Source organism: Sinocyclocheilus grahami, unplaced genomic scaffold, assembly GCF_001515645.1.
Source record: "Sinocyclocheilus grahami isolate Dianchi unplaced genomic scaffold, SAMN03320097.WGS_v1.1 scaffold465.1, whole genome shotgun sequence".
Classification (NCBI taxonomy): Eukaryota; Metazoa; Chordata; class Actinopteri; order Cypriniformes; family Cyprinidae; genus Sinocyclocheilus; species Sinocyclocheilus grahami.
The window spans coordinates 1,069,807-1,096,049 of NW_015505644.1; the positions used below are offsets into that span (position 1 = coordinate 1,069,807).

Below are 26,243 nucleotides of genomic sequence, written 5' to 3' on the forward strand. Positions count from 1 at the left end.
GCTGAGAATACTAGTGTTCAAATGATTTTGGCCACCACTGTATGTTAAATACTGCATTTTCCCAAACCTGCTTCCCAAAGAGTTCACACATGTCGTCTGAAATAATCACAGTCGCTCTCTTGAAATCCCCCTGGTTCCTCGATTCAGATCAGTGTGTCCGGAGCGAACTGTGACCCGGTCCACCACAGCACACCTCCACAGACCCCCACGACCAGGACCACCAGAGCGGCTTTGAGCACGGCTCTGGGAGGACGGGTGAAGTCGCCGGGACCCATCGTGGCCAGCAGCGCGGTCGTGACGGTGAGCGTGAAGGCGATGGAGATGGCCGTGTTGATGGCCACAATCTGACCGAATTTGGCAAAAGGCACGATGACACAAAAAAAGAGCGGAATGGTTGAAATCACCGTGGTCACGGCACTGGAAACTATAGCAACGCCCACGTGATTGGCTGCTTCAAGGGTCCGTGTCTGCCGTTTGATGGAGGACTCCTGTAAGCCCAAGCAGAGGGAATGATACGTGTGAAAACTCATATTAACATGCGCCACAAAACACTCTGACTTTGCCTTTTTTCTGCTTCGCTACACTCACTTTGGTGGCTTGTTTTCAAATTCCTTGTCTGGTAGATCTACTAAATTGAAGAAGAGTGAAGTGCCCCTCATGTTTACTGAGTTCGTCTGTGGTGAGTTCTGGCAACTCTGTCAGCGATTACATTCACAATAGCAGAGAATTTAATTAAATAATGCTCCAAAACCGCTGCAGTCATACTGTTCATGTTTACACAGCTTCCTGTTTTAGTCATACGTTTTGTCTACTAATGAAAATATTCTTTATAATTTAGTCAGTATTTCATTTTTATAGTCATTAATTTGTCAAATTTTCTCTAGCTGAAAATATATTAGTTGATGAGAAAGTGTAAAATCAGACATTCATACATGTATCAACATTTAACGACAAATATGAAAATTGTTCTTGATATGAAAGACCCGGGGCCTCATTTATAAAATGTTGCGCAGAAACCATCCTAAATTTGATCTTACGATCATCTCTCAAATATGCGTACGTGTGATTCGTAGAATGAATTTACGCACAGAAAACGTCTCTCTTTCAGATGTGAAATCTATGAATCGCAAATGATCTTGGACTTTCACGCAACTGAATGGTTTCAGCTCTCTGCTTGTAAATGACTCCTAATTAATGTCGTTAACATGTAAAAGATCACCTGTCATCGTCACGCAGCTCAAGTGTTTCAATCCACCACATTATTAACCAGTGTTGGTTTATAGGCAACTATCGTTTTTATAGATTTTGCTTTAAACATTGTTAGGAAACATGATGCCTTGTCAGAATGACAGTTATGATACGATTCTGACTTACGGAAGATAAACGTAAATACATATAAAATATATTGATAATAATAAATACAAATAAACAAACATATAGTATATAGCTAACATAATACATTATAATATGTAATTTAAAATTAAACACAGAAATAAAATAATGACTGTTACTGAAGTTTTGGTTTTGTCTATTTTAGTTGTATCGATAATGTCTAATGCCCTGCTAACTAAGATAAATCAACTTTAATATAAATATATAATATATGACAGAAATAATCGAATAAAAATATATTATATATTAAATAATATATTGACATTTAATAAATATAAAAATATTATTAATGCATCAAGAACACCATTATAATTAATCATTAAACACACCTTAATTTAGTATCTAGCTGTGATATTTCCTTCAACAGTTTTAATCAAAATCTTTTAAAAGGGGTCATATGATGCGATTTCAAGTTTTCCTTTCTCTTGAGTGTTACAAGCTGATTGTGCATAGATAAGATCCCTGAAGTTGCAAAGACTAAAGTCTCAAAACCAAAGAGATATTCTTTATCAAAGTTAAGACTCTGCCACACCCCCCTAAAACGGCTCGTTCTAACACGCCCCCACATATCTACCTCACTATGTGGAAATATTTGCATAATGCGCCCAAATGTGTAATAATGTGTTTTTTGAACATTAAAGCATGTCAACATATTCTGTTACACCAAATATACAAAATAATGATCTTTAAAAAAGCATCATATGACCCCTTTAATTACTGGCATGAATTTATTGCCTTGTTTTCATTATCATTAACAAAATAATAATACAAATAAAATCCCTTCATTAACATCCATTTTCCTCAGTAATTTTGATGAATTAACAGTGGAGAGTATGTTTTAAACACACACAGCTCACACACGTGAGCTATCTAACGATTACAAATTATTAATGAATAATGTGTTATAATATACTGCATCAAGAATACCATTATAATCCATTATTAAACACACCTTAAGTTAATATCTCATAACATATGTCATTCAGCGGTTTTAATTAAAATCATTTAATTATGAATTGCATTATTGTTAATGTGTTATAATATCAACCATTATAATCCATTATTTATACAGGGCTTCATTGCCATATAGAAAGGTACCTGATGCATACGAGTGAGAGCATGAACTTGTTTTTGGTTTTTATTTAGGAGATGCTGTTTTATCCAAGGCAGCTTACAGTCGGCCGGTTTAAATGAGCTCCCTGCAGCGTCCCAGCGTTCAGTGTCTCGCTCTAGGGCACAATGCTGGAAGAAAACCCCAGCGTCCGAACAGCTTTAATGACGTCCCTACCTGGGATCCAACAAATCTCCAGTGTTACAAGCCCAAAACACATGTGAACACATCACGAAAACAGTCAGGAGCTATCTTTTCATTTCAACATCACGGGAGATTTCGACACTAATGGATAAATGTAAATCATACCGAACTGTGATTAGCCAGTCCTGAGGTGTCAGTGTCCCCAGCCAGTAAATATCCCTCCACTAGATGAAGGCAATAGTCCACCGAAGAGCCCACCAATATGGAGAGAGAGATGGCTTCAACTGCACCCATCTCCCATCCCAGCCAATACATCACTGCCACCACCAGACACACCATACCTGCCAAGAGTTCGTGCTTTTTAAAAACTCTTCCTACTGTTTAAAAACACTCCGTTTGTCCCATTATTATTATTCCTTCCCCTACTTGAATTCAAGCATCATTGCACATTTCTGAAATCTATTTCCTTGTTTAGTTGGGCACGTAGGAGTGGGATGATTTTCACAGTCTCTTTTCATTTCGCATAATTTGTATATCCGTTCAGTCTGAGTAATCACTTGTAGTGATAATACTCCCGGTTGTAAGCGAGTTAAATTACGGTCATGTCTGGCATATTGTATTAACATATAAATGAGATGGGAATAGAGCCGCACATTTCAAAGGCAATGATTTTCACCGTCAGTACATATTACATGAGTCAATTCAATTCAACAGAATGGCTGAAGCAGGCATTTGATGGCACCGTCCAAAGGGAGACGCTGCATTTAAGTATCCTCGATGAAAATTAGTTGGCCGTAATAAATGGTGGTAAAATATTTAAAAGGGGTTACAGAGTCAATCTCACATAAGCATGTCCAGGTCACATTTCATGCAAAAATAAAATGACATTATTACCCAAGGAAATATTAAATATTATAAAGTCAACATAATATAAATATATTATATGTATAATATATAATATTATAAAGACTCATTAGACCATCATATACTGTAATCAGCATTTATTTTGTATTATTTATACACTAGTACAGTATTTATTAATTGATTTTTTATATATTCAGTTTTCATATTAAAGCCATTTTGTTATTTGCTTTTGTCCTTTTATTAGTTTTTGTTTTTTATCTTTCTATTTAGCTTTAATTTATATCTGTTTTGTTTTAGTCATTTTAGCACTTAAATGTAAATGAATTTTATTTCAGTTATTTGCGAAGGCAACATCTGTACTTTTTGTTTAAGATTTGTATTGTTTTGTAATGTTTGTAGTATTTATTTTTTTATTTCAGCTTTATTTAAAAACATTGTTGTAATAGTTTTAGTCATCATAAACGACACTGACATTAAGGCAGTATTTTTACTATATTTAAAACACAGTTTATTATTTCAGTAAATTTAATTCAGTACAAATTCTAGATAATGCATAAATATTTTAAAATGCTACATTATGTATAAATATTTAAAAACATAAATAAATATTTTGGCACCACACTAATGTTAATTTTGGGACAAAATCAATTATTTTAATTAAAAATAGTATTGCTATGCAAACAAATTTAAATGACTGTAAAAAAAAATAGGCTTAACTTTCATTGTGCATAATAACATTTTCTTTGTGCACTCTTTTTTGTGATTTTTAGGCTGGAAATAACAGCGGAGATTCACTCAAAAAAAAAAAAGAACTAACAAAAATAAACATCAAAAGTTCAAACACTAATAGTTAATATTTTGTACATGTATGACATACCCAGAATGCTCAGCAGCATTGGCAGCAGCAGCAGCGGATGAGCAGTAAACACAGCTACTGATGCGATGCAAATGGCAAGTGACAGCAGCAGACTGTAGAGGGCGCTCTCCACACCTACAGTCACAGGGCAGTGCATAAAGAGCAGTTCAAAGAGGTTAACGCAATATAAATAGAGAATCTGACTGCAGATTCATTATTGTCAGTTGTTGAGAGTGAAGTTAATGAGCACTCATGTTAACGATGTCTGCGCCTCAGACTAATCGCTCTTAAATTGCTCATTTATTCAAGCAGGGCCATTTTTATCAAAGCTCCTTTCTGTCTTTGCCACGTTCTATTTTTACTCTCTTGCCTATAATTTCCATGAAGATCTGTTTCCAGTGTTGGCAGGTCTGGAAGCCTCGTCTCAGAGCCGAGGATGCTGGGATTGATGCGAGCTGTTTCTGCAGGAAACTTTCCCATTGGAGGAAATCAGAGTGAGTCTGAAACGAAGACTTTCCCTTGTAGGTGGTCTGAAACACAGAGACAATGAAGAACCCTTATATATAAATTAGGGCTGTCAAGCGATTACATTTTTTTATTTAATTAATTACATGATCAATTAATTTGGCTGAGGAATCCCCCCCCCCAACAAACAAAAAAAACAAAAAAAAACAAACAACAACAACAACATTAAATTTCTATTCCGTTTTAAATGATAAAAGCATTGCATATTGAATAGACATAAAAAAATAGCTTTAGAATTAAATATTTTGATTCAACATCAATTTTACACATAAAATATTAAGGCTACAATGCTACATAAGGGCATACAAGCTCTATGTGTTGTGTTATGTTGTGTTTGGGCTCGTTTGAACCAAGAACGCCTTCTCTAAATAAATATATGTGATCTACTATGATTTAATATTTGTTTGGTGAAGCTGCATGTGTATGTACTGTTTACATGTACTTACTATCGCTTAGTCTCTACCTGAAACAATATGCTCGTTGTATTCTGCTAGTTGAGATATTTTTAACAATATATAACACAAAAATCAGTTATGTATGATACATAACAGATCACAGTCACATATTTTCTGCTCATATTTTTTTCTTCTTAAGACAAAAATTAATAAAGCCATTTTTACACGTCAAAATTCACATCCCTATTTTTACCTCGTGTATTTTAAAATGCACACTATTTCACCAAGGTCCACTGACTCAAAATGTCTGGGCACGCAGCATCTGAAGTGGCATTTAGGTGTAATTATGAAGACTGTTCAGAGGTGGCATGAATGCATTTACATTACAATTAGAATTGCATACATAATGCTATGAGGTTTTAAACTGCCATTAATGTTTTTTTTTTTTTTTATTAAATTAGATTTATTTTTTTTAAATATGAAATGATTTTTGATGAAACTCTAAATATGAAACTAAAACTGCCAGTATGCAACTGCAAGTCACCGTCCTAATGAGTGAACAGCACTTTGTGTTGCTCGTAGATGCACAACAGTTTCGCGGTGGTTTTGTTCAGAACTACAATAGTTTAATTGGCGAAATTGAGCAAAACAGAAAATATCGACATTTTTTTGTGTCTAAAACACAATATTAACATCTTGTTTATTGTACTGTTCTATAAAATCAATATTACATTTGCAATCGTGCAGATATTCGGGGGAAAGCAGCACTCTTGCTTGTGTGATATTGCTAAACACAAAGTCAAAAACAAATTTTTGCCATCATATTTGTAATTTTAGGGGCAAATGCGTAACTGCATTCATAGGCTTAATCATGCAATCAGTCGTCCTGCATCATGTTCATCAGCAACTGTATGCAATTTAAGATGATGTACAGGTCTGGGCCGGTGCGAGTGCTTTAAATGCATTAATAATTTTAACATGCCCCCCCCCCAGAATTAATCGCAGCAAATTAATCCATTAAGCCCTAATAAAAATGCTTAACAACCTTGTGTAAGAAGTCAAGTAATTAAGCTATTTTTAGTGCTGTCACACTCGCACAAAGGGTGAAAAAAGCACCATAAAAGCATTTAATATGACTCAACGACTCTTTTGTGCGAACTATTAAAATGCGGCAATGAACTCACTGATTCAAAAGCCATAGAGATCCAGTGCACTCTACCGCCCTGTATGCCCACTGCACCATGGGATAGCTGGCCAGGCAAAAGATTGGGCTCCGGAAGAGAGTGACACTCAGGATGGAGTAACGGCAGGATAGATGTGAGGCTGTTACCTGCAGGAGAAAAACACGACGTGACCAACTGAAAGCCAAGTCACAACGCTTTATACAATACAGTATATACAAAACAGCTTCACATTAAGAAAACAGTTTTAATGTTGTTTAATCATCAGTTCATTAATTCATCATAGGAGTGTTGATGTTGTAAAGTTAGCGTCATTATCCAGCTCAATTCAGTTCAAATTTTCTTCTCATCTGATGGTGTCAGTGCACTTAAATCAATCATATTATCTAATAATAGCTGTATTTAAAAGGGTTCCTCCTCACCTGATGGCAAACACTGAGCTCCACCAGGCTTCACCAGCTTGGTGTTGGCACTGATGGTTTTGCACAGCTTGCACAAGTGCCCGATCTCATTAAAAACATCAAAGTCTGGATCGTAGATCACACTACCCTTTGAGGGAGAGGAAGGTCAATAATCATTAAATTAATAATTCAAAAAACAGCTTCAAAGGAAAACAATCAATATACAGTGTACAGACTGAGACCACATCAACAATCCTGAAACGATGGAGGTAAAATTACTACCCTTTACAGGCTGACATATGAAAAAATAGTCTGAAAAATATTTTCTTGAGCATCATATTTGATTGTCTGGCTCGTATAGTAAGATATAAGAGAATATGGACCTCATACTTAACAGGACAAAACACCTCAGATTTATTCAGTCTCAAACTGAGCAAAAATATGCAGTTTGGTGCAGATGGTACACTACAGTTTACATGGCCGAAAGGTAAATGTAATGTAAATCAATGAGATCTTTATAACAGTTCAACAGACTAATTAGATAAAATGCATATACATATCAGTTGTCACTGTGTATCTCACAATAATATGTGTAAGTTGATACAATATTTAAATGCTTAGTTTTATGATTAAACCTCTGTAGTCCCAAATATTCGATGCAATACAGTGATGATTGAGAGATTAACAAATAAACGTTCCACAAAAGCCTGATGATCATATATTTGACACTCATGATTAACATGATTTAAAAAAAGATCTATGTATAATCAAGTAAACAAAAAGTTGATTCAGTCCAGTAAATGTTAATCTTGAGGTATTATTAACGAGTATTATTAATGTAATTCATTACAATCAGCAAGGATTTCATGGCAAAAAGGCATGTAACCCACAAGCTGAAGGTGGACATATTTTAGAATTATACTAAAAGTTTTCAAGCTAAAGTTTTCAAGCAAGTTTTCAGTTAAATGTATGTATAAAATCATACAGTAGGCTTTAAAGGGTTGAGGTTCTATACCATGAATTACATGAGGTGTCGATCAAAATATAATCAAATGATTTGCAGCTGTTTTTTTTGGCGCCTTGCATTTGTTTGTTGTTCATAGTAGTGGGAGTTTCAAAGCCTGCGGGGATTCATACCTTAAAAATCCACCAGAGACAGTTAACTATCCAGCTACCTATAGCTTTGTCTTACAACTTTTAAAATGACTTGAGACAAATTAATTCAAATCTCTAACTATTTACAAAGGGATATGATTCTATGATTCTCCCCCTAAAGGGATAATTGAAAAAAAAAAATGAAAATTTACTTTTAATTTAAATGCAAGTCAATGTTGTCCCTTTGAGAGTCAAAAAAGCAACACGAAATTAATACCTGTGGCTCCTGACGATATATTGATCTACATTCTTTTCACTCAATATACCATCAGGAGCCACAGGTATTCATTTTGTGTTGCTTGTGTTGCTTTTTTTGACTCTCAAAGTTTTAAATTAAAAGCAAATTTTCATTTTGTGAACTATCTTTTTAACTTACTAGGCATTTTTGGAAGTTGACTATGATTAATCCATTATCCATTTTCATGAAGGGACTTTATATTTTCATCATTCCCTTCTGCACTCAGTGTAAAGAGTTGTATTCTGTCTTACCAGGTCTCCAATAACATGGTTGTCAGAGTGCTGAGTGCGGTTGATGCCCAGTATGCCGAACACCACGAACACCATGGCTCCGGTGTCCACTAGAGGACGCACTGCTGGTTTCCCACACTGACCTCCACTGCAGGGGTTAAAGCCGGAGGTCCTGGAGATCTTAACCTGGGCAGGAGCTGATCAGATATACAAGATGTAGCTGACACTTACGAAAGAATTAAACAACAACTGACAAACTGACAGAAAATTAAGCATTTAGTGTTTAAATGAGAAAGATTGCACATGGGTATGTTTCAGAAGCAACATGTTGCTTAATCGCTTTTGTTTTGGGATAGCCCAAACACAATTTTGTGCTTTAGTGCTTTATATGTAATATGTTAATAATAGGCATGCTAATAAGTTACTAGTTAATATTGAGAATTCATATATTCATGAATAGAAAATGCCAGCTATAACACCTAGAATCATTACTTCATTCTACATGCGTTTATAGTTCAGTTAAGAGGAAATAATGTACTTTAAAAGAATATACTTAAGTGTGAACTGATTGTAATGGTTTTAGACACTGCATGATAATTAGAATTAATTGAAAATGTATTATAGATAAATATAATTTCTTCTATTGTCTTTGATATATGGCTAAAGTGTAACTGCTGAATGTACTGACAAGCATTTATAGCAAACTAAAATATATTTTAATACATTTTGAATGCATTTATAATTACACATTTTTAACAATGAAGTTGCAATTTAGTAGATTTAAAATATATTAACATTAAATGTAATACTGGATATCACACTACAGTTAGGCTATAATCAAGTACCGGTACTTTACATGTGCTATTTACATTCTTTAAAGCAATATCAACATTTTATTACATTTATTAAAGCAACACCTAGAATCATTACTTCATTCTACATGCGTTTATAGTTCAGTTAAGAGGAAATAATGTACTTTAAAAGAATATACTTAAGTGTGAACTGATTGTAATGATTTTAGACACTGCATGATAATTAGAATGAATTGAAAATGTATTATAGATAAATATAATTTCTTCTATTGTCTTTGATATATGGCTAAAGTGTAACTGCTGAATGTACTGACAAGCATTTATAGCAAACTAAAATATATTTTAATACATTTTGAATGTATTTGTAATTACACATTTTTAACAATGAAGTTGCAATTTAGTAGATTTAAAATATATTAACATTAAATGTAATACTGGATATCACACTACAGTTAGGCTATAATCAAGTACCGGTACTTTACATGTGCTATTTACATTCTTTAAAGCAATATCAACATTTTATTACATTTATTAAAGTAAAACTTTTAATTTGGCATCATTACAAAGTGTAATTTTTAAAAGTGTGATTATGTGAGTTAAGTAACATAGTCATGAATGTGAACTGTCTTTTAAGTACACTTACTGTAAGTGTCTATTATTTCATTACTACTATATTATCTGCAAGTACAGTTTTTAAAAGTATACTTTTGAGGTATGATTTTTTTTTTTTCACAACATTATATTCTACCACAAACCTTAAAGTGATAGTTTGGTCACACTTCATTTTAAGGTCCAATTCTTGCTATTAACAAACCATTAACTACGACTTTTGCCTCAATAAACTCCTAATTTGCTGCTTATTAATAGCTAGTAAGGTAGCTGTTAAGTTTAGGTATTGGGTAGGGTTATGCCGAGTTCACACTGCACAATTTTGGAACGATTTTTCACTTGCCGACAGGTTTTGCGCAGTGTGAATTATCAAAGACGCTGAGGGAATCGCCGAAGCCCGTGAAATATTTGGCATGCTAAATATCTGGAGCTGTCGGCGATTCACAATCACGCAGTGTGAAATGAGTTCTGACTGAAAAACACATGGGGCGATGACCTACAGCCAATGAGAGAACAAGATAGAGGGCAGCGGGAAGTTCGGGGAGGAGTTATATGAAATGTAGTTTGCGGACCAGTGTTGCCAAATCCGCGATTGCCACCGGTTGTTTTTTATGTCAGCAGGTTGAAGCGACCCCAATAACATGATATTTAGGCCCTGGAATGTGAATTGTACCAGGAGAACCCCGCCAAAAAATGTGTATTTTACCCCCCGGACGCGATTTTTACTGGGGCCCCCCTCGAAAGCAATTGGGCTATTTTCAGGCTAGTTTTGAGTAGTAATTGGGCGGGTTTTGTAGCGAAAACCTGGCAACCCTGCACCAGACAGAGCTGTCGGCAATTCTTCCTATTGTAAAGTCATGCAGTGTGTAACCTCCTGTCGTCGTTCCATCGTGCAATGTGAACACAGCAACAACTGAATGCTACCCCAGATAGTCGTTCAGTGTGAAACCAACAGTGATGCGACGTCTTTGAAAATCGTGCAGTGTGAACTCGGCATTAGGGATATAGAATATGGTCATGCAGAATATGTGCTTTATAATTACTAATAAACAACCAATAGGTTAATAATAGGCATGCTAATAAGCAACTGGTTAATAGTGAGAATTGGTCCCTAAACTAAAGTGTTACCAATAGTTTTTGTCATCATTTGCCCTCAAGTCGTTCCAAATCTGTGTGAGTTTCTTTCTTTTTTCATACTTTAAAAGTTAATGGCTTGACCAGCAAATGTTTGTTTACCAACCTTCTTCAAAATATATTTTCTGTTCTGTTCAAGAAACACATAAAGGTTTAGAACAACACGAGGATGAGTAAATTACTTCAGAATTTTCATTTTTGGGTGAACTGTCCCTTTAAATTAAATGCACATCTTCAAGTACATTAAAAACCCAGGCCTGTACCTGTAGGTAGAGGTGCATAGAAGCTGCCCTGAGTGGGTCCATCCGGTCCAGAGCTGAACACACACCCCGGCGGCCCCTCACACACACGACTGGGGTACGGGCTGATCGTGTGCTGGGCGAAATACAGCTTCCTGCCCAAAATACAGACCAGATTCCTATCATCCCAGCTCATTTCCAGACACTTTGATATGCTGAAATGGGGCACTGAGTCACACAGGGTTAAATGTGGCTTTAAAAGGATTTCATCACATGTTTTTTTCACACTCGCCTGCTGTGCTGCTGCTCGACCGACGCCACGTAGAAGTCAAACTCTGATCTCCAGCGTCGGCTGTCGTCACACGAGCGCAGAGTCAGCATCCAGCGCGGCCGCGGGTGATACGCATGAGACACGCACACGCTTATCCGTGTGCTGAAGTTGCTATGGGGACTTCTGTAGGCCTGTTACCGTGACAACACATCCATCAGTGTTTGTCAGCTCAGATGGAATGGGTTGTAAGGGCAATTGATGCGCGCTGAGGTGATACGACATTACGCTGCGCAAACTGCTCCGAGGATGATGGAATTCTGAGGGCTCCCTATAGATTGTGTACATGGAAAGCTTTGTTTTTTCACCGAGGCATTAGCAGACGGGCGGTAATGGCTTTTGTCTGTGTACTGAAGGTATTTAAGCGATGTGAAAAACACATTTGCTAGCCATAATTATGTTTTCAAGAAAATGGCTTATCAGAGCTGTCTCTCGACACGACTGTTTGTGCTCGCCATTGTTTCTTTTCTTTGCTTAATGGAGAATATTCAACTGGCAGTGTGTTTGTGTTTGTCAGGGTCAGGCAAAAACAATTCATGAGTGTGAATCTGAATTGAACTGACCATGGCTCACAGGATGTTGAACTGGAATCACAGGAAGAGGAATTTAATTGCAATTCAAAGATATTCAATTCAGTTACGGAACAGAGGAATTTAATTAGTTCAACACTAGACAAAATATTAATACTGTCATTATTAATTTCACCACTTATTTGCCTATGTCAAATATATTTTAGTATTGACAGGCTATTTCAATACTGTCGAAATATTTAATAAAGCCATAAAACCGGTTTTGTTTTTGCTCTACAGTCCCACAAATGTTCACCACATTTGTTTTCAAATTAAAATGTAAATTTAAATAAATGTAAATGTAAACTTAAATAAAAAAAAAACTAAATTGTAATCTGTGTTTGTGTGCTATATTTTGTAAATTAGAGCATCTTGAGAAATTAATTGTGTTTCCTGTGTGGTATAATTAAATAAGATATAATTCCTGTGAAAGGTATAATTAAATAAGATATAATTCCTGTGAAAGGTATAATTAAATAAGATATAAAATAAATAGGTTAATTTAAACAGATGGCTTGCTTAAAACATTGGATATTTATAATAAATAAGTTTTAACATGAGTTCTTATGTGTTTATGATGCAGTGTTTTTGATAAGTAAAACTAAAAATATAAAAAAATAATTGTCATTAATTGAAATATGACATAAATATAATATAAAAACTTAAAAAATAGAAAATGTTGCCTTTGCAACCAACTGAAATTAAATAAGTTGAAGTACTACAATGATTTAAACTAAAACTAAAATGAAACTGAAAACATACACTAAAATAAAATTGCATTTTTATAGTATTAATAAATACTGTAATAGTATTTACATAATACTAAAAACAACACTGGTGCAGTTTAATGTTTACATTTATAGTGAAAATGAACAATATACTTCAAAGCCATACAGTAATATGATTTTTTAAAATCTCATTACATTTTAATTCTGCTCCCTTAAATCCAAAATACAATTTCATATTTGCCTCCTTAATTCAAGTTCATCTCATAGCATAATGTCTTGGTTACATACGTAACCCTCGTTCCCTGATGGAGGGACTCAACATTATGGGGTCTTACTTGGGAGACCGAATCATCTCCGATTAAGAGAAAACGCCAATGAAATTTGGTTAGTTGATTTTTTGCATGCTGAGCCACTCCCCATGCACACGGGTATAAATAGGCGACAGGTGCATCCACTCATCAGGTTTTATGCTGAGGAGCCGAGAACTTGTCCCTGGCAACCAGCGATGGTTCGAGGTTGTGGCATGGGGACATAACATCTCCGTACCCTCCATCAGGGAATGAGGGTTACGTACGTAACTGAGACATTCCCTATCTGTCGGTCACTACGAGTTATGTCGTGACTCGACATAATGGGGTCCTTGGAAAGCACCACAACCTGAACCCTGTCACAGCAGAAAGTTCTTAACAGAAGGGATTTCGACCTTCAATGAAAGATTGCTTCAAGTCTTTCCTACTTGTTGTTACAGCTTGGCAGTAACGATGGGGAAGCAAGCCTTCCAGAGAAGGGCGCTATGGAGGACACATCCTACCCGTAGGGAGGTGACATGTGGAGACACTGATATGGACTGACCCAGGCCTGGGGCAGTACTACATATGGAATGGGTCTGTAAGGCAGGTCCTACCTAAGAGTAGGGATGGACTGACTGCCAACAGAGACTGACAGAATGTTCTGTCAAAGGGAAGACACGGGTTCACCGAGAGGGAAACCGTACCGTGGAAAATACACATATGGGATCGCCTGAAGGGAATCAAGCCATATGGACACCTAGCCCAGTACAGGGGCTGACCAGAGACCTGGGCAAGTTAACACCAATGCTGGGCCTGGCGGCAGACTGCTCTGCCCAGTCTGACTGCTGGGGGTGCTGGAGGATACTCCACCAGAGTTCGCCATTTGGGGAACTGTACTGGAGGAGGAAAAAGGCGCTCGCATCCCAGGTGAGGGGAAATGGCGCAGCAAGCGTGACACTGGCCAGCTCTTGCCGCCACTTACCTGTTACCCAACACACAGAAAGAAACTGGCTCAACGCGGAGACTGTAAGTTCGGTGTCCCCCAGCCCACAGCTCTACAGATGTCTGCCAGAGAGGCGCCGGGCACTAACACATAGGAGGAGGCAACACTCCGTGTGAAGTGAGCCCTCACCCCCAGGGGGCATGGCTCGCCTCGGGATTGGTTCGCCAAGGCGATGGCATCCACTATCCCGTGGGCCAACCTCTGTTTAGAGACAGCCTTCCCTTTCTGCCGAACTCCGTAGCAGACACAGAGCTGCTCAGAGCTTCTGAAGCTCCGGGTGTGGTCCACGTACATGCGCAGTGCTCTTACAGGACACAGCAACACCAAGGCTGGATCTGCCTCCTCCGAGGGCAGTCCTTGCAGGTTCATCACCTGATCGCGAAAAGGCGTGGTGGGAACCTTGGGCATCTCTCTGAAGGCCAGCCAGGAAGGTATAGAGATAGGAAGATAGGAAGGCCAAGGAGGATTTAACCTTCTGGCACCCCTCAGGAACCTGACGATGAGACCGTGCCTTTCCAGGGACCGGCTGTCCACTGCATCGTGATGTGCTGCGATAGCAGCCACATACACTTTCAAGGTGGAGGGTGACAGCCTACGCTCCAACCTTACTTGCAGGAAAGAAAGCACTACTCCAATTGTGCATCTTCGGGGGTCTTCTCGGCGAGAAGAACACCAAATCATGAACAGACTCCACTTCAAGGCAAAAGCTCAACTTGTAGAGAGGGCTCTGGCCTGAGTTGCAGTGTCTCCCACTGCTGGTGGGAGATCACTTAGGTCTGCCACATCCCATGATCTGGACGCGGGTGCCAAAGGTGCCGAGCCTCTGAGAAAGAAGGCCCTTCCCCAGAGGGATGTGCCAGGGAGGGAGAGAAGGCTCACTGGGGGAAATGCATACTTGCGTAAAGCACGAGGCCAGCTGTATACCAGTGGGGCCTCGGTCAGGAAGTACAGCTGGCAGTGGGAGGACTCATGGGAGGCAAACAGGTGTACCTGAGCTTCCCCGAATCGACTCCAGACCAGCCAGATCGTTTTGGGATGGAGTCACCATTCTCCAGGGAACGAAATGTGTTCATTCACGTGGCTTCAAAGCAAAAATCTGTTGAGTGGATGCACCTGTCGCCTATTTATACCCATGTGCTCAGCATGCAAAATCCACTAGCCAAATTTCATTGCTGTTTTCTCTTAATCAGAGAGGATTCGGGCTCCCAATAAGACCCCATAATGTCGAGTCACGACATAACTCATAGTGATCGACAAATAGAGAACTAGAATTTAAAGGCATTCTCAATTCATTTCAATTTATTCCACACAATCTTGGTATTTATGTGTGTGTTTATATGTGTTGGTGTGAGGCCAAACAGACCTGAAAGAAGGGCACATCCCCATGTGTAGACGATGATGCCTGCCAGGGTGCAGGTACGCTGGCACTTAGTGAATAACGATATAGAGGAACAGCAGAGCCCAGCTCCAGTTTAAACACATATACAGTAAGGAGACCACCTGCAGAAATTCATAGAAACAGTGGTTAACTACATCAAGGCAGCAGACATCAGATACACTTGAAAATTGCAATATCGCCCCCCAGTGGCTGATTTATTTTAGATTTCTCACAGACCTTTAGAGGCATAAGTCAAACAGGCCCACTGAGTTTCATTTCAATTGGCCTCCATTAACCCTGCCTATTAGGTGCTCAAACTTCATTGGCCAACGGCAGCCATGTTTTTCGAGATACATAAACCTGCTCAAAGACTTAGACACAGACAATGCATGTGAATTTTTAAGTCAATCGGACTAACAGATGCATAGTTATAGCAGATATGTTTTGTCCTATTATATTTCTTAATAGTTCTTATAGTTCTTAATATGCGTATCGAGTTTGGTGTAAATATCTCATTCCGTTGAAAAATTATAGCTGTTTAAGAAAAAGTGTCCACGCATCTTTCAAATTTTTGGCATCCTTTTGCAATGGTGAATTTGCAGGTCCAGGCCCTTGTGATTTCTAGGCTGGACTACTGCGATGCTCTTCTCGGTGGACTTCCATCAAGCACAATCAAACCTCTACAAATGATTCAGAATGCAGCGACACAACTGGTCTTCAACGAGCCCAAAATAGCCCATGTTACACCTCTCTTTATCTCCTTGCACTGGCTACCGGTTGCGGCTCGCATCAAGTTCAAGACATTTATGCTTGCTTATAGAACAGCCACAGGCTAAGCACCCGACTACTTCCATTCACTATTATGAATATACATCCCCTCCAGAAGTCTGAGATCTGCTAGTGAGCGATGCCTCGTGTTACTATCACAGAGAGGTTCAAAATCACTTTCCAGAACATTCACGTTCACCGTTCCTGGCTGGTGGAATGATCTTCCCACCCCTATCTGGAATGCTGAATCCCTGACAATTTTCAAGCGACAGCTGAAAACTCATCTCTTTCGACGCTACTTGACTTCATTCTAAATTACAAAAAAAAAAAAAAACTTTGTCTTTCTCTTTATTTATTCCTTCCCTTTCTAGCTTGTACATATTTGAACAAATGCCTGAAACTTGGTATTTTACGAGCACTTCCTGTGTCTGTTTGCCTCGCTTTATGTATTCTCCAATTGTAAGTTGCTTTGGATAAAAGCGTCTGAAAAATGACTAATGACTAAATGTAAATGAATTTTATTTCTTTTATTTTAGATTTTTTTTTGGTTTGGTTCCGATTGGGCGAAAACCCTAGGACTAGTTTGCAAAAGAGGGTTTTAAAAGAAATCCAAAATAGCCGAAAAGTTCTGTCATATGCGTTTTGTTTTCGTCTTGACCCAAGGAGTCCAGTGATATAAAACTTTTGAGTCTACAATAAGCACTTTAGGAGTTATGAGCGATTTCATACTTTTGATCACTGTAGCGCCCTCGTTTCAGTGATTGGGGTGAGCCTTGGTAATGTTGTAAAGAGAGGATGGGAACTACCATCTCTCAAAGTTTCAGGTTTCTACGCCTTACGGTTTGGTCTGCCCGATCACTTTTATGTCTGAATGCTAATCTTTGAAAAAACAATTATAGTTTAGTGCTTTATTAATCCCCTTGGGGCAATTAATTCAGACTTTTGTAGTGCTTCACATATACAACACTTAACACACATACATATATTTAAAATACACCAAATACATGTAAAGGGAAGAGAGAAGAAAAAAAAAAAAATTATAAAAAAAAAATTACATTCCATTAAATAAATAATCTAAATCAACTAGATTTATTACATAAACGTATTGCTTCAGGCACAAAAGTAAATTTGTACCGGTTTGTGGAACATCTAATTGACCTTAAAAGTCGCCCAAGGGGCATTATAATAGGGTTTCAGCACGCTTGAACCTCTAAATATTACCAACCCTAAACCTTTTAAAAGGTAGCATGTGACCTGTCTAAAGTAATGTTTACTACTTTTAAAAGCAAAAGTTTGTGAAAACTTGTTCAGCTGAGCAACTTTGACCCTTTAATGTCAGGTAATATAAGGTATTAGGATGAACATGAGTCTTCATTATTTTTGAATATATTATGTTTATGCTAAAACATATTTTTCTCAACCTCTAGAATTGCACTCCATTTATGACCTCACAGCTAATAGACATGAAATAAAAGCAAAAAAACATTAATTTGCATTTGAGGGGGGTTTTAAAAACCAACTAAGGCCCTGTCCACACGAATGCGTTAATTTTAAAACCGCAGCTTTTTCTATGCGGTTTGGCCGTTCGTCCACATGCAAACACAGCACCAGGTCACTGAAACCAAACATTTTTGAAAACTCCTGCCAGGGTGAAGATTTTCAAAAACTCCGGTTGCAGTGTTGTCGTGTAGACAGCGAAACCGGAGTTTTTTGGCTTGTGACGTCGGAGCATGCTCCGTTATCTCCGCCTACTGGAGACTTTTTCAGGCTTCTGATTGGCCAACATGGCTTTACGGTTGAGATTATATCGCCACCTGTTGGTTTAGCATGCTCTTGACAGTGCTTCATAGCATGCGTTTGCATTTTCATGAGATTTTTTTAAAAACAGAAGAAGGAAAAACTCCTACACAAATACCTGTGTACGTGTGGACATGGCCTAAAATTGCAAGCATGTTAGTGTATGTAAATCAGGGGTGCCCAACCCTGCTCCTGGCGATCGACTGTCCTGCAAAGTTCAGCTCCAACCCTAATCAAACACACCTGAAGCAACTAATTAGGGTCTTCAGCAATAATGGGATGCATTTGTTCGCATTTTATTTTGTGATTTCACAGGAGCAGAGTTCAGGAAAGCGCTGTGTGTGAGATCTGTGTGAAAATAGAGATGATCTATATGAATATGTTTCCCATAAAAGGGTACTATCATATATATATATATATATATATATATATACAGTATCTCACAGAACCACCACCATGCTTAACTTTAGGCAAGACACACTTGTCTTTGTACTCCTCACCTGGTTGCCGCCACACACGCTTGACACCATCTGAACCAAGTAAGTTTATCTTGGTCTCATCAGACCACAGGACATGGTTCCTGTAATCCATATCCTTATTCTGCTTGTCTTCAGCAAAGTTTGCGGGCTTTCTTGTGCAACATCTTTAGATGAGGCTTCCTTCTGGGACGACAGCCATGCAGACTAATTTGATGCAGTGTTCAGCGTATGGTCTGAGCACTGACAGGCTGACCCCTCTGCAGCAATGCTGGCAGCACTCATATGTCTATTTCCCAAACACAACCTCTGGATATGACGCTGAGCATGTGCACTCAACTTCTTTGGTCGACCATGGTGAGGCCTGTTCTGAGTGGAACCTGTCCTGTTAAACCGCTGTATGGTCTTGGCCACCGTGCTGCAGCTCAGTTTCAGGGTCTTGGCAATCTTCTTATAGCTATAGCGTAGTGTAGTCTAGTGTAGCGTAGCATAGTATAGTATAGTATAGAATAGTATAGTTTATTTTTTTTTTTGGCCTTTTTGCCACTTTATTTGTGATGTTTATTTGTCAGGATATAAAAAGATATGATAGAAAATTATGAGGGGATCAAGGGATAGGCTTCATTATTTTTCAAATTTTGAATACCAGATTTTAAATCTGTTCTCAAACACTTATACAGTATGTAATCATATATTATGATTGAATATATAACCACTGCTCTGTTAAGCATTATATAATGCTTGTTATGGCACACTCTTTTGGGATACTTGATTCCGATTCAGTTGTGGCCTTTCATGGTCAAACAAAACAATATAACTGATAATGAATAATGTACCGATGTAGCAGATTAACACAACAAAACAAATAAATCCCTTCAGGGTGACACTAAACATTATGCCTTATATAATGTCTTATTGATGAAAGTTGCCTGAACGGTGATACGTTATTTTTCAGGATTCTTTGATGAAAAGAGAGTTCAAAAGAAAAACATCTGTCTGAAATATATTTTTGTAAGAGGTTCAGCCTAGAAAGTCTTTTCCAGTAACGTTGATAAATTTAATGCATCCTTGTAATAAAAGTATTGATTAAAAAAAAAAAAAATTGCTCACCTCAAACTTTTCAATGGTAGTGTACATTCAAATAGTTTTGAAAAGAATAGTATAGTGTAAACTAAGTTATTTGGCAAATGGAGGATGATTTAATGATATGTACTACAAGTGTTTTTAGTTTGTTTGTGTTGTGTACATTTGTGATGAAACTGATTGTATTGCTGCCCAATTTGTCTTTTTTTAAACAGTCTTTTTCTGGTTAAATAAAAATAAAAATAAAATTAGGTAATCAAATCATTACATTTGAAAATACTTGTGAAAATCAGTTTCTGAAAAGAAACTACAGTTTCTTTTTTATTGATTACATAATTACATATTATTCACATAAAAGCAATAATTTATTTATAATTTATTGATTCTCCGTAATTCTTTTGCATCTTTTAAATGTTCTTTCTAAAATAGCCTAGCGCTAATATACATTCAGAAAGTGTTTCAGTTTTGTGGACATTCACACAAAGACCAATGACTTCTCTGGTGGCTATAATTTACAAGAATTATTTCAGTTTTAAGAATTATTTTCTCAACATTTCAACATTGCATCAACTACTGAACACATTCATTTTTATTTACCCCACAATTCCTTCACAAGCCCTGTTTGTGAAACCTTGATGTAAAGTAATGTTTAATGCCCTTCATGTTATTAATAACAACAAAAGCAATATATTTTCTATCTCTACGATACACGATTATCTTATTTAAATCAATGTCATAAACGAGTTAGGTCAAAAGTAATCTAAAAGTAATCAGAAAGTAGTTTGATTATATTACCTAAAATGTGTAATGTAATGGATTACATTACAAACTACAATTTTTGTCAAGTAATTTCAAATCAGTAACGGATTACAATTTGTAAGTAATCTATCCAGCACTGGCTATAATATTACCAAATACTGAAATCAATCTATTTTTTTTCAGCCTTTTTTTCCAATTTCTTTGCAAGCTGCAAAGGTGGGACTAACTGTCTATGTATTTATAATGCAATGCCCTGTTGGTATAATGGTCAGGTGTCCCAATACTTTTAGTCCATATAGTGTAAGCTCAGATCAATGAGGCCTACGATTGATCACCTCCAAAATGTAATACAAAACCCTTGCTGATTGAAAGAAAACAAGTTCAGAAAAGGGCTGAATCCAAGATTTGGTGATGACATAGCATATTGTGAGATTTACAAGCAATTTTTAAAAGACCAGCCATTTTTGCACAGAACAAGGGTTAAATGCATCCTGCTACATTATGCATGACTGTATTGTTATTGTATTGATACTGTGTATCAACAATGCTCAGGCTGCTCACCTAATAAGAGGAAAGAGCAATGGTGGCCTGGGAGAAACCTGGCTCTAATTTAGCTTATTGACATGCATGCAGCTGCATAAATATGCATTTACACAATAGGCATTTGTGGAAATTTCTTGCTAAGCTCCAACATGCTTAATTGCATTGTTGCAGACACATAAGGGATGCGGTTCATAGCTCCTTTGTTTGAACTGTGAATAGACTGACCTTGAGACTAAGAACAAAATACAGAGAGTCTGAAACAAAACAGCCAGGACATCATCTTACTCATGCACAAATTGTCTGTACATTAGCAGAAAAATCTAAATCTGACTTGCATGAGTTCACTATTGTACTCTTTGTTCGTTTTCAGATAATCATTTATCAGACCTTTATACCTTTGCAAGCATTCTTTTGTCAACCATTCTCTAGATCTTATGAAGGTATAAAGATATATTTTTTAAAAATGAATTTCAGTGCAATTATTTAGAAACAATTCTCATTAGGTTACTATTATAGCATTTATGAATATTATAAATAATAATGTATCAATTTTAATTAGATTTTATATTTATATAAGATTTTATAACTATATTTTCATTGATTTTTTTTTTCATTTTATATTATTATTATTATTATTATTATTACAGGTAGTTACCTAGGTAACATTTCTAAGTTTTCTAAGCAACTCAGTATAGGCATTATTCCACATAAACATGTCAAATAGTACACTACATTGCTGACATGGGACATCATCACATTGCATTTTTAATTCAATGAGTGCTGTCCAGTTATTTTGCACTAATTTTGTGTAAAAATGTCTCCACACTTGGCAGTCTTATCAAATACTGAGAGAAGAAAGAGATTGTGGCTGATATTACTGGTTCATCAATCTCACTGGAGATGGTCATGTCAAGGGAATAAGATTGTGGGATACAGTATCCCATGCAGTAGCTCTGTTGTGCACTGCACACTTTGGTAAGTGTAGTATGTCATCCAGTCATTCTATACTATACTATACTATACTATACTATTATTGTGTAGTATAGTATTGTCACTTGTATGTTCCTAGTTTTCCTTATTTGGTTTGATTCCTGTATTAAGTTCCATTTGTGTCAGCTGTGTTCTATTAATTATCCTGGATTACTCCTCACCTGTTTCTGTTCTCCCTGATTGCGTTTCATGTGTTTATAAGCTCTGTGTTTTCCTCAGTTCCTTTGTCTTGTGTTGATGTTGTTTAGTGGTTCTCCTTGCTCCTGGTATTTGTCCTGATTTGAAGTCTGATTAAAGACAGTTATTTCCATTTACCTCTATCGTTGTGTGCGTCACTACAACCACAGACCGTGACAAGTACAGTATTATATATTAATTACCTTAACTTCGTACCATAATTTGACAACTTTGGGACCAGACAAAGTGACAACTCCAGAAAGTAACGGAAAGTCCGTTAGTTCACTTGCTTTTGTCCGGGCCAAATACAATGTTGATTTTTTTTTTTTGGTTTGGTCCGGTTTGCTTTCACACTGCCCTTTTTGCAAGTGAACCAGAAACTGTAAACAAAACCACACATGTGCTTAAAGTCATCCATTCATTGGTTTATCCATTCAACCGTACCAGAGTTCGTCTGGAAGTGGTCTCGGTACGTGTTACGGGTCTGACAAGACGTGAGACGTGCGGATCCATGTGCAAGCTTTATTCACAGGCGTGGTCAGAAACAGGCAAGGGTCAGACAATGGCAACAGGTATATAGAGGGCAAGACACAAGAATATACATAGGGGTAGTGTGGGTCTACGATCGGCGAACAGAATCAACAGGGCGAGACTAGAGGGATAAATCCAGGTACAAGGCAAAGGTCCGAGTAGGGCAAGACGAGAGGGCGAATCCGAGATATCCGAGATACACAGGCAAAGATCAGGACACGAGAAAACAGACAAGGCAAGACTAAGATAAGGCTATGGAAAAACTAGACAGGCTCCGTAGAGTAGCTATCACTATGAGAGTGATAAATGCTATTAATGCTATACAATGCTATACAATACTCGGCAGGGGGAAAGGATCAGAGTGAGTGTTATATAGGGAAGGTGTGATTGATGACAGCTGTGTGCAATCAGTGCTGTGCGCAATCAACTGTGTGTGTGTAATCAGTGCAATGGATGATGGGAACTGTAGTCCGGGTGAAGTGCAACAGTGGTGTGGTGCATAGTGTGGTCCATAGTAGTGGAAGGGTGACCTTGCGTGGCAAGCAGACGGAAGTTCATGGACCGGATTCGTGACAGTACGGTTGGTTGGTTACACCTGCCCAAAATATCCGCACCAAGGGGCGAAACCAACTTGAGTTCGATTCAATCGAACCAAACAAGATAGGTGTGAATACACCCTTAGAAGCCAGTGAATCAGAGTGAAAGGTTTCAGCCAGCTCTTGGTAATTTTGTGCGTGACATGCATCAGACAGTAAGCCAATGCTCTGTGGGCGGCCTGTGAGAGCATTGTCTGCGGCTGAGAGCAAATGAATAAAGATGCTTAACTAATGTGAGACTTATGAAAGCATTGTCTTCTCGTCTTCTGAGATAAACCTCTAAACATTCCTAATCATGACAAGTGTTACTCACCTATAATGGTTTTCCGTTTCTCCACTACAGGCTCTGCCACCCAGTGTCTCAGGAGCTTCTGAAGGTGAGCGCTGACCACCCCTACACTGCCCTCAGTGGACACGGCCAAAGCAGCTTCAGCTGAGAGTGACAGCAGTACCGCATCGGATTCAGAGTCATACACACCTGCGCAGAAATCAACAATACAAGTAGTGACTCAGCAGCTGAATGTGATGATCTGAGATAATGCACCATGGTTTTTAATTTCAGATCAACGTGAAATCAAAACAGACCTTGTTTACTTGCTAAGTTCATATTCATGGTCTTATCATGAATGATTCATCGGTGCACAGTATTCCAAATGTTCCAGTATTCCAAACTGTCTCTGTAATCTTTTATCAAAATAGCGTTTGTGGTGATGACATCATCATTACCTGGTTCCATTTCTACCGTTATTAGAGCAACATCGTCTTCATCTGAGAGCGGACTGGGGCTGGTGGACAGTTTCGTTAGAGTGGTCCACCTGTTAGGGTTAACAGTCTCAGGGTTAAAGGAAAAATACACACAAAAAAGCAAGTAATTGTATGTAAATGTCAATGCAATTGCTTGGAAAAGAGTGACCAGCAACCAATTCATTAAAAAGATACAACTCAAAATAAAGATTCATGAATCAGATATCACTATTTCTCTCATGGGTCATGTCTGAACTGCTTTTATAATACATTTATGGTCCTTTTGCATCATTTTTGAATCTTGAAAGGTTCCATCTGTATTCAGTGAAACTGCATAGGAAAAGAGTGGCCAGCATGTTGAAAGGAAAAAAAGAAAGTCTTACAGGGTTAGAACGACATGATATTATTGATGACATAATTAGTCTTTGTCAAAATAAAAGTTCTGTCACCATTTACTTACTTTCATGTCATTCCAAACCTGTATGACTTTATGTATTCTGTGGAGCACAAAAAAAGATATTTCGAATGCTGTGCTTGTCAGTCTTTTCTATGCAATTACAATGAATGGGGACTGAAGCTTTCAAGCTTCAAAAGCAATGCAAAAGAACCATAAAAGTGGTCTATCTGACTTGTGCAATAGCTTAAAGTGAGAAACAGACAAATTGGACACATTATTCACTAATAATTGTCCCCCAGCAATGAGCTGTTAACTTTAAAATGTCTGTAAATGGATCACTTAGTCAGTGAATTTAACTCGAGAACTGGATCAAGATTCAACTTAAAATATCATTCATTCATTCATTCATACAGGCAGCATTTTTTTTTTTTTTAAAAGGTCTTGAAAGGTTTCGTCTCCATTCAATGTAATTGCAAGGAAAAGAGTGACCAGCACAATGAAAGAAAAAATAAGTCTTAAAGATTTAATAATGACAGAATTTGTTGTTCTGTGTGAACAATAACTTTAAACAGATCATTTAATCATTTAATTAAAAAAACTCTTAGTTCCCTTTCATGGAACTTCAAACGCCTCGTTGTGACCCATGTCTGAAGCATACATTGAAAAAACACCAACTCGTTGGCCGGCGACAGCCATGACATCAGTACCGGTGCGACTATAGTATAAATAGGCGCCGGGAGCACACATCATTCTCTTCTTCGTCTTCACTGACTGTTCTGTTTGAAGCGTGCATTTCCAAGGAAAAAGTAAGAGCTATCTCTATTCATTATGGCGAGCACTAGCAGAGCATTTAGAAGGTGTGTGCCTCCGTGTCATCGCTATTTGACACCAGATGACACACACGATCTATGTGTTGCTTGTTTGGGCGAAGAGCATGCACGCGATGTCCTCGAGGGGGCAATCTGCGTGCATTGCGAGTTTTTTCCAATGAAAAAGCTCCGTTCTCGTTTGTCTCTCTTTTCGAGTAAAGAGGGGCAGCCATCTGCTTCCCGCGGTTCAGGACCCGCTGCTTCTGAGGCATGGAGGAGAATGAGCTCGTGGGGGTCTCAGGTGGACCTGGCCTATGAGTTTAAGGAGGGGCTTTCCCCCTCGCGCTCATCGGTGGCAGGCGAGAGACAGCCGCCGGAGGATGATGTTCTCTCTTTAACATCATCTGATCCGGGGCCAGTGCTCTGCTGGATTCAGCCCAGGAAGAGCAGGAAATGGATGAAGAGACCGAAGAAGCTGAGGCTGAGCCTTCTCAATCCTCCTGCCCTGCTTATGACGAGCTCTTAGAGGTTATGGATCGCGCCACGACGAGGCTTGACTTGCCATGGAAGCGGACTAAGGAAGTGACATTGCGAGGTCATCTCGAGGTAAGTTATCTTTCTGGCCATAGCCCTCCAGCTCAGGTGAGCCTTCCTTTCCTTCCTGATCTCCATATTGAGATCGAGAAGGAATGGAAGAGGCCGTTTTCCTCACACATCCATCGGTTTCAGCATACCAGTTATGTGAAAATCGAGGCGATGTGCGAAAACGGCTATGAGAGAATGCTCCCTGTAGAAGAGACGCTAGCCAGCTATCTCTTTAGGGGTGAGACATCGTCTCTCAAAACTCCCTCCTTGCCATCCGTGCCCCTTCAAACTACATCTCGCTTGAATGGCAAGGCATACGCAGCAGCAGGTCAGGCTGTTGCTTCGCTGCACACAATGGCGGTGCTCCAAGCATACCAGGCTGATCTGCTGAAAGACCTGGATAAAG

At 38.1% G+C, this 26,243-nt stretch overlaps 2 protein-coding genes across 2 annotated transcripts in view; both read right to left on the reverse strand.

Moving 5' to 3' along the window:
* Positions 1–4: 4 nt before the first annotated feature.
* Positions 5–4,496, reverse strand: LOC107553158 (patched domain-containing protein 2-like). Its single transcript, XM_016235287.1, has 3 exons — positions 4,389–4,496; positions 2,813–2,988; positions 5–488 (listed from the first exon to the last, which is right to left on the reverse strand). The coding sequence occupies exons 1-3, from the start codon at positions 4,405–4,407 to the stop codon at positions 144–146; spliced, it is 540 nt and encodes a 179-aa protein (XP_016090773.1). The 5' UTR covers positions 4,408–4,496; the 3' UTR covers positions 5–143.
* A 194-nt stretch (positions 4,497–4,690) lies between these two features.
* LOC107553125 (patched domain-containing protein 2-like) overlaps positions 4,691–26,243 on the reverse strand; it is a 24,234-nt gene continuing 2,681 nt past the window's right edge. The window contains exons 3-11 of the mRNA XM_016235246.1: positions 24,029–24,117; positions 23,616–23,780; positions 15,568–15,704; positions 11,579–11,748; positions 11,311–11,441; positions 8,514–8,689; positions 6,891–7,017; positions 6,472–6,617; positions 4,691–4,897 (exon numbers count right to left, since the gene is read on the reverse strand). Coding sequence (XP_016090732.1) covers positions 4,691–4,897; positions 6,472–6,617; positions 6,891–7,017; positions 8,514–8,689; positions 11,311–11,441; positions 11,579–11,748; positions 15,568–15,704; positions 23,616–23,780; positions 24,029–24,117 — 1,348 coding nt within the window. The remainder of the gene's footprint in view (positions 4,898–6,471; positions 6,618–6,890; positions 7,018–8,513; positions 8,690–11,310; positions 11,442–11,578; positions 11,749–15,567; positions 15,705–23,615; positions 23,781–24,028; positions 24,118–26,243) is intronic.

Excerpts from the sequence above, each read along its gene's own strand:
- LOC107553158 (XM_016235287.1), bottom strand. Across the intron at positions 489-2,812 it reads GACTGGCTAATCACAGTTCG|GAGTCCTCCATCAAACGGCA; the intron begins GTATGATTTACA and ends TTGGGCTTACAG.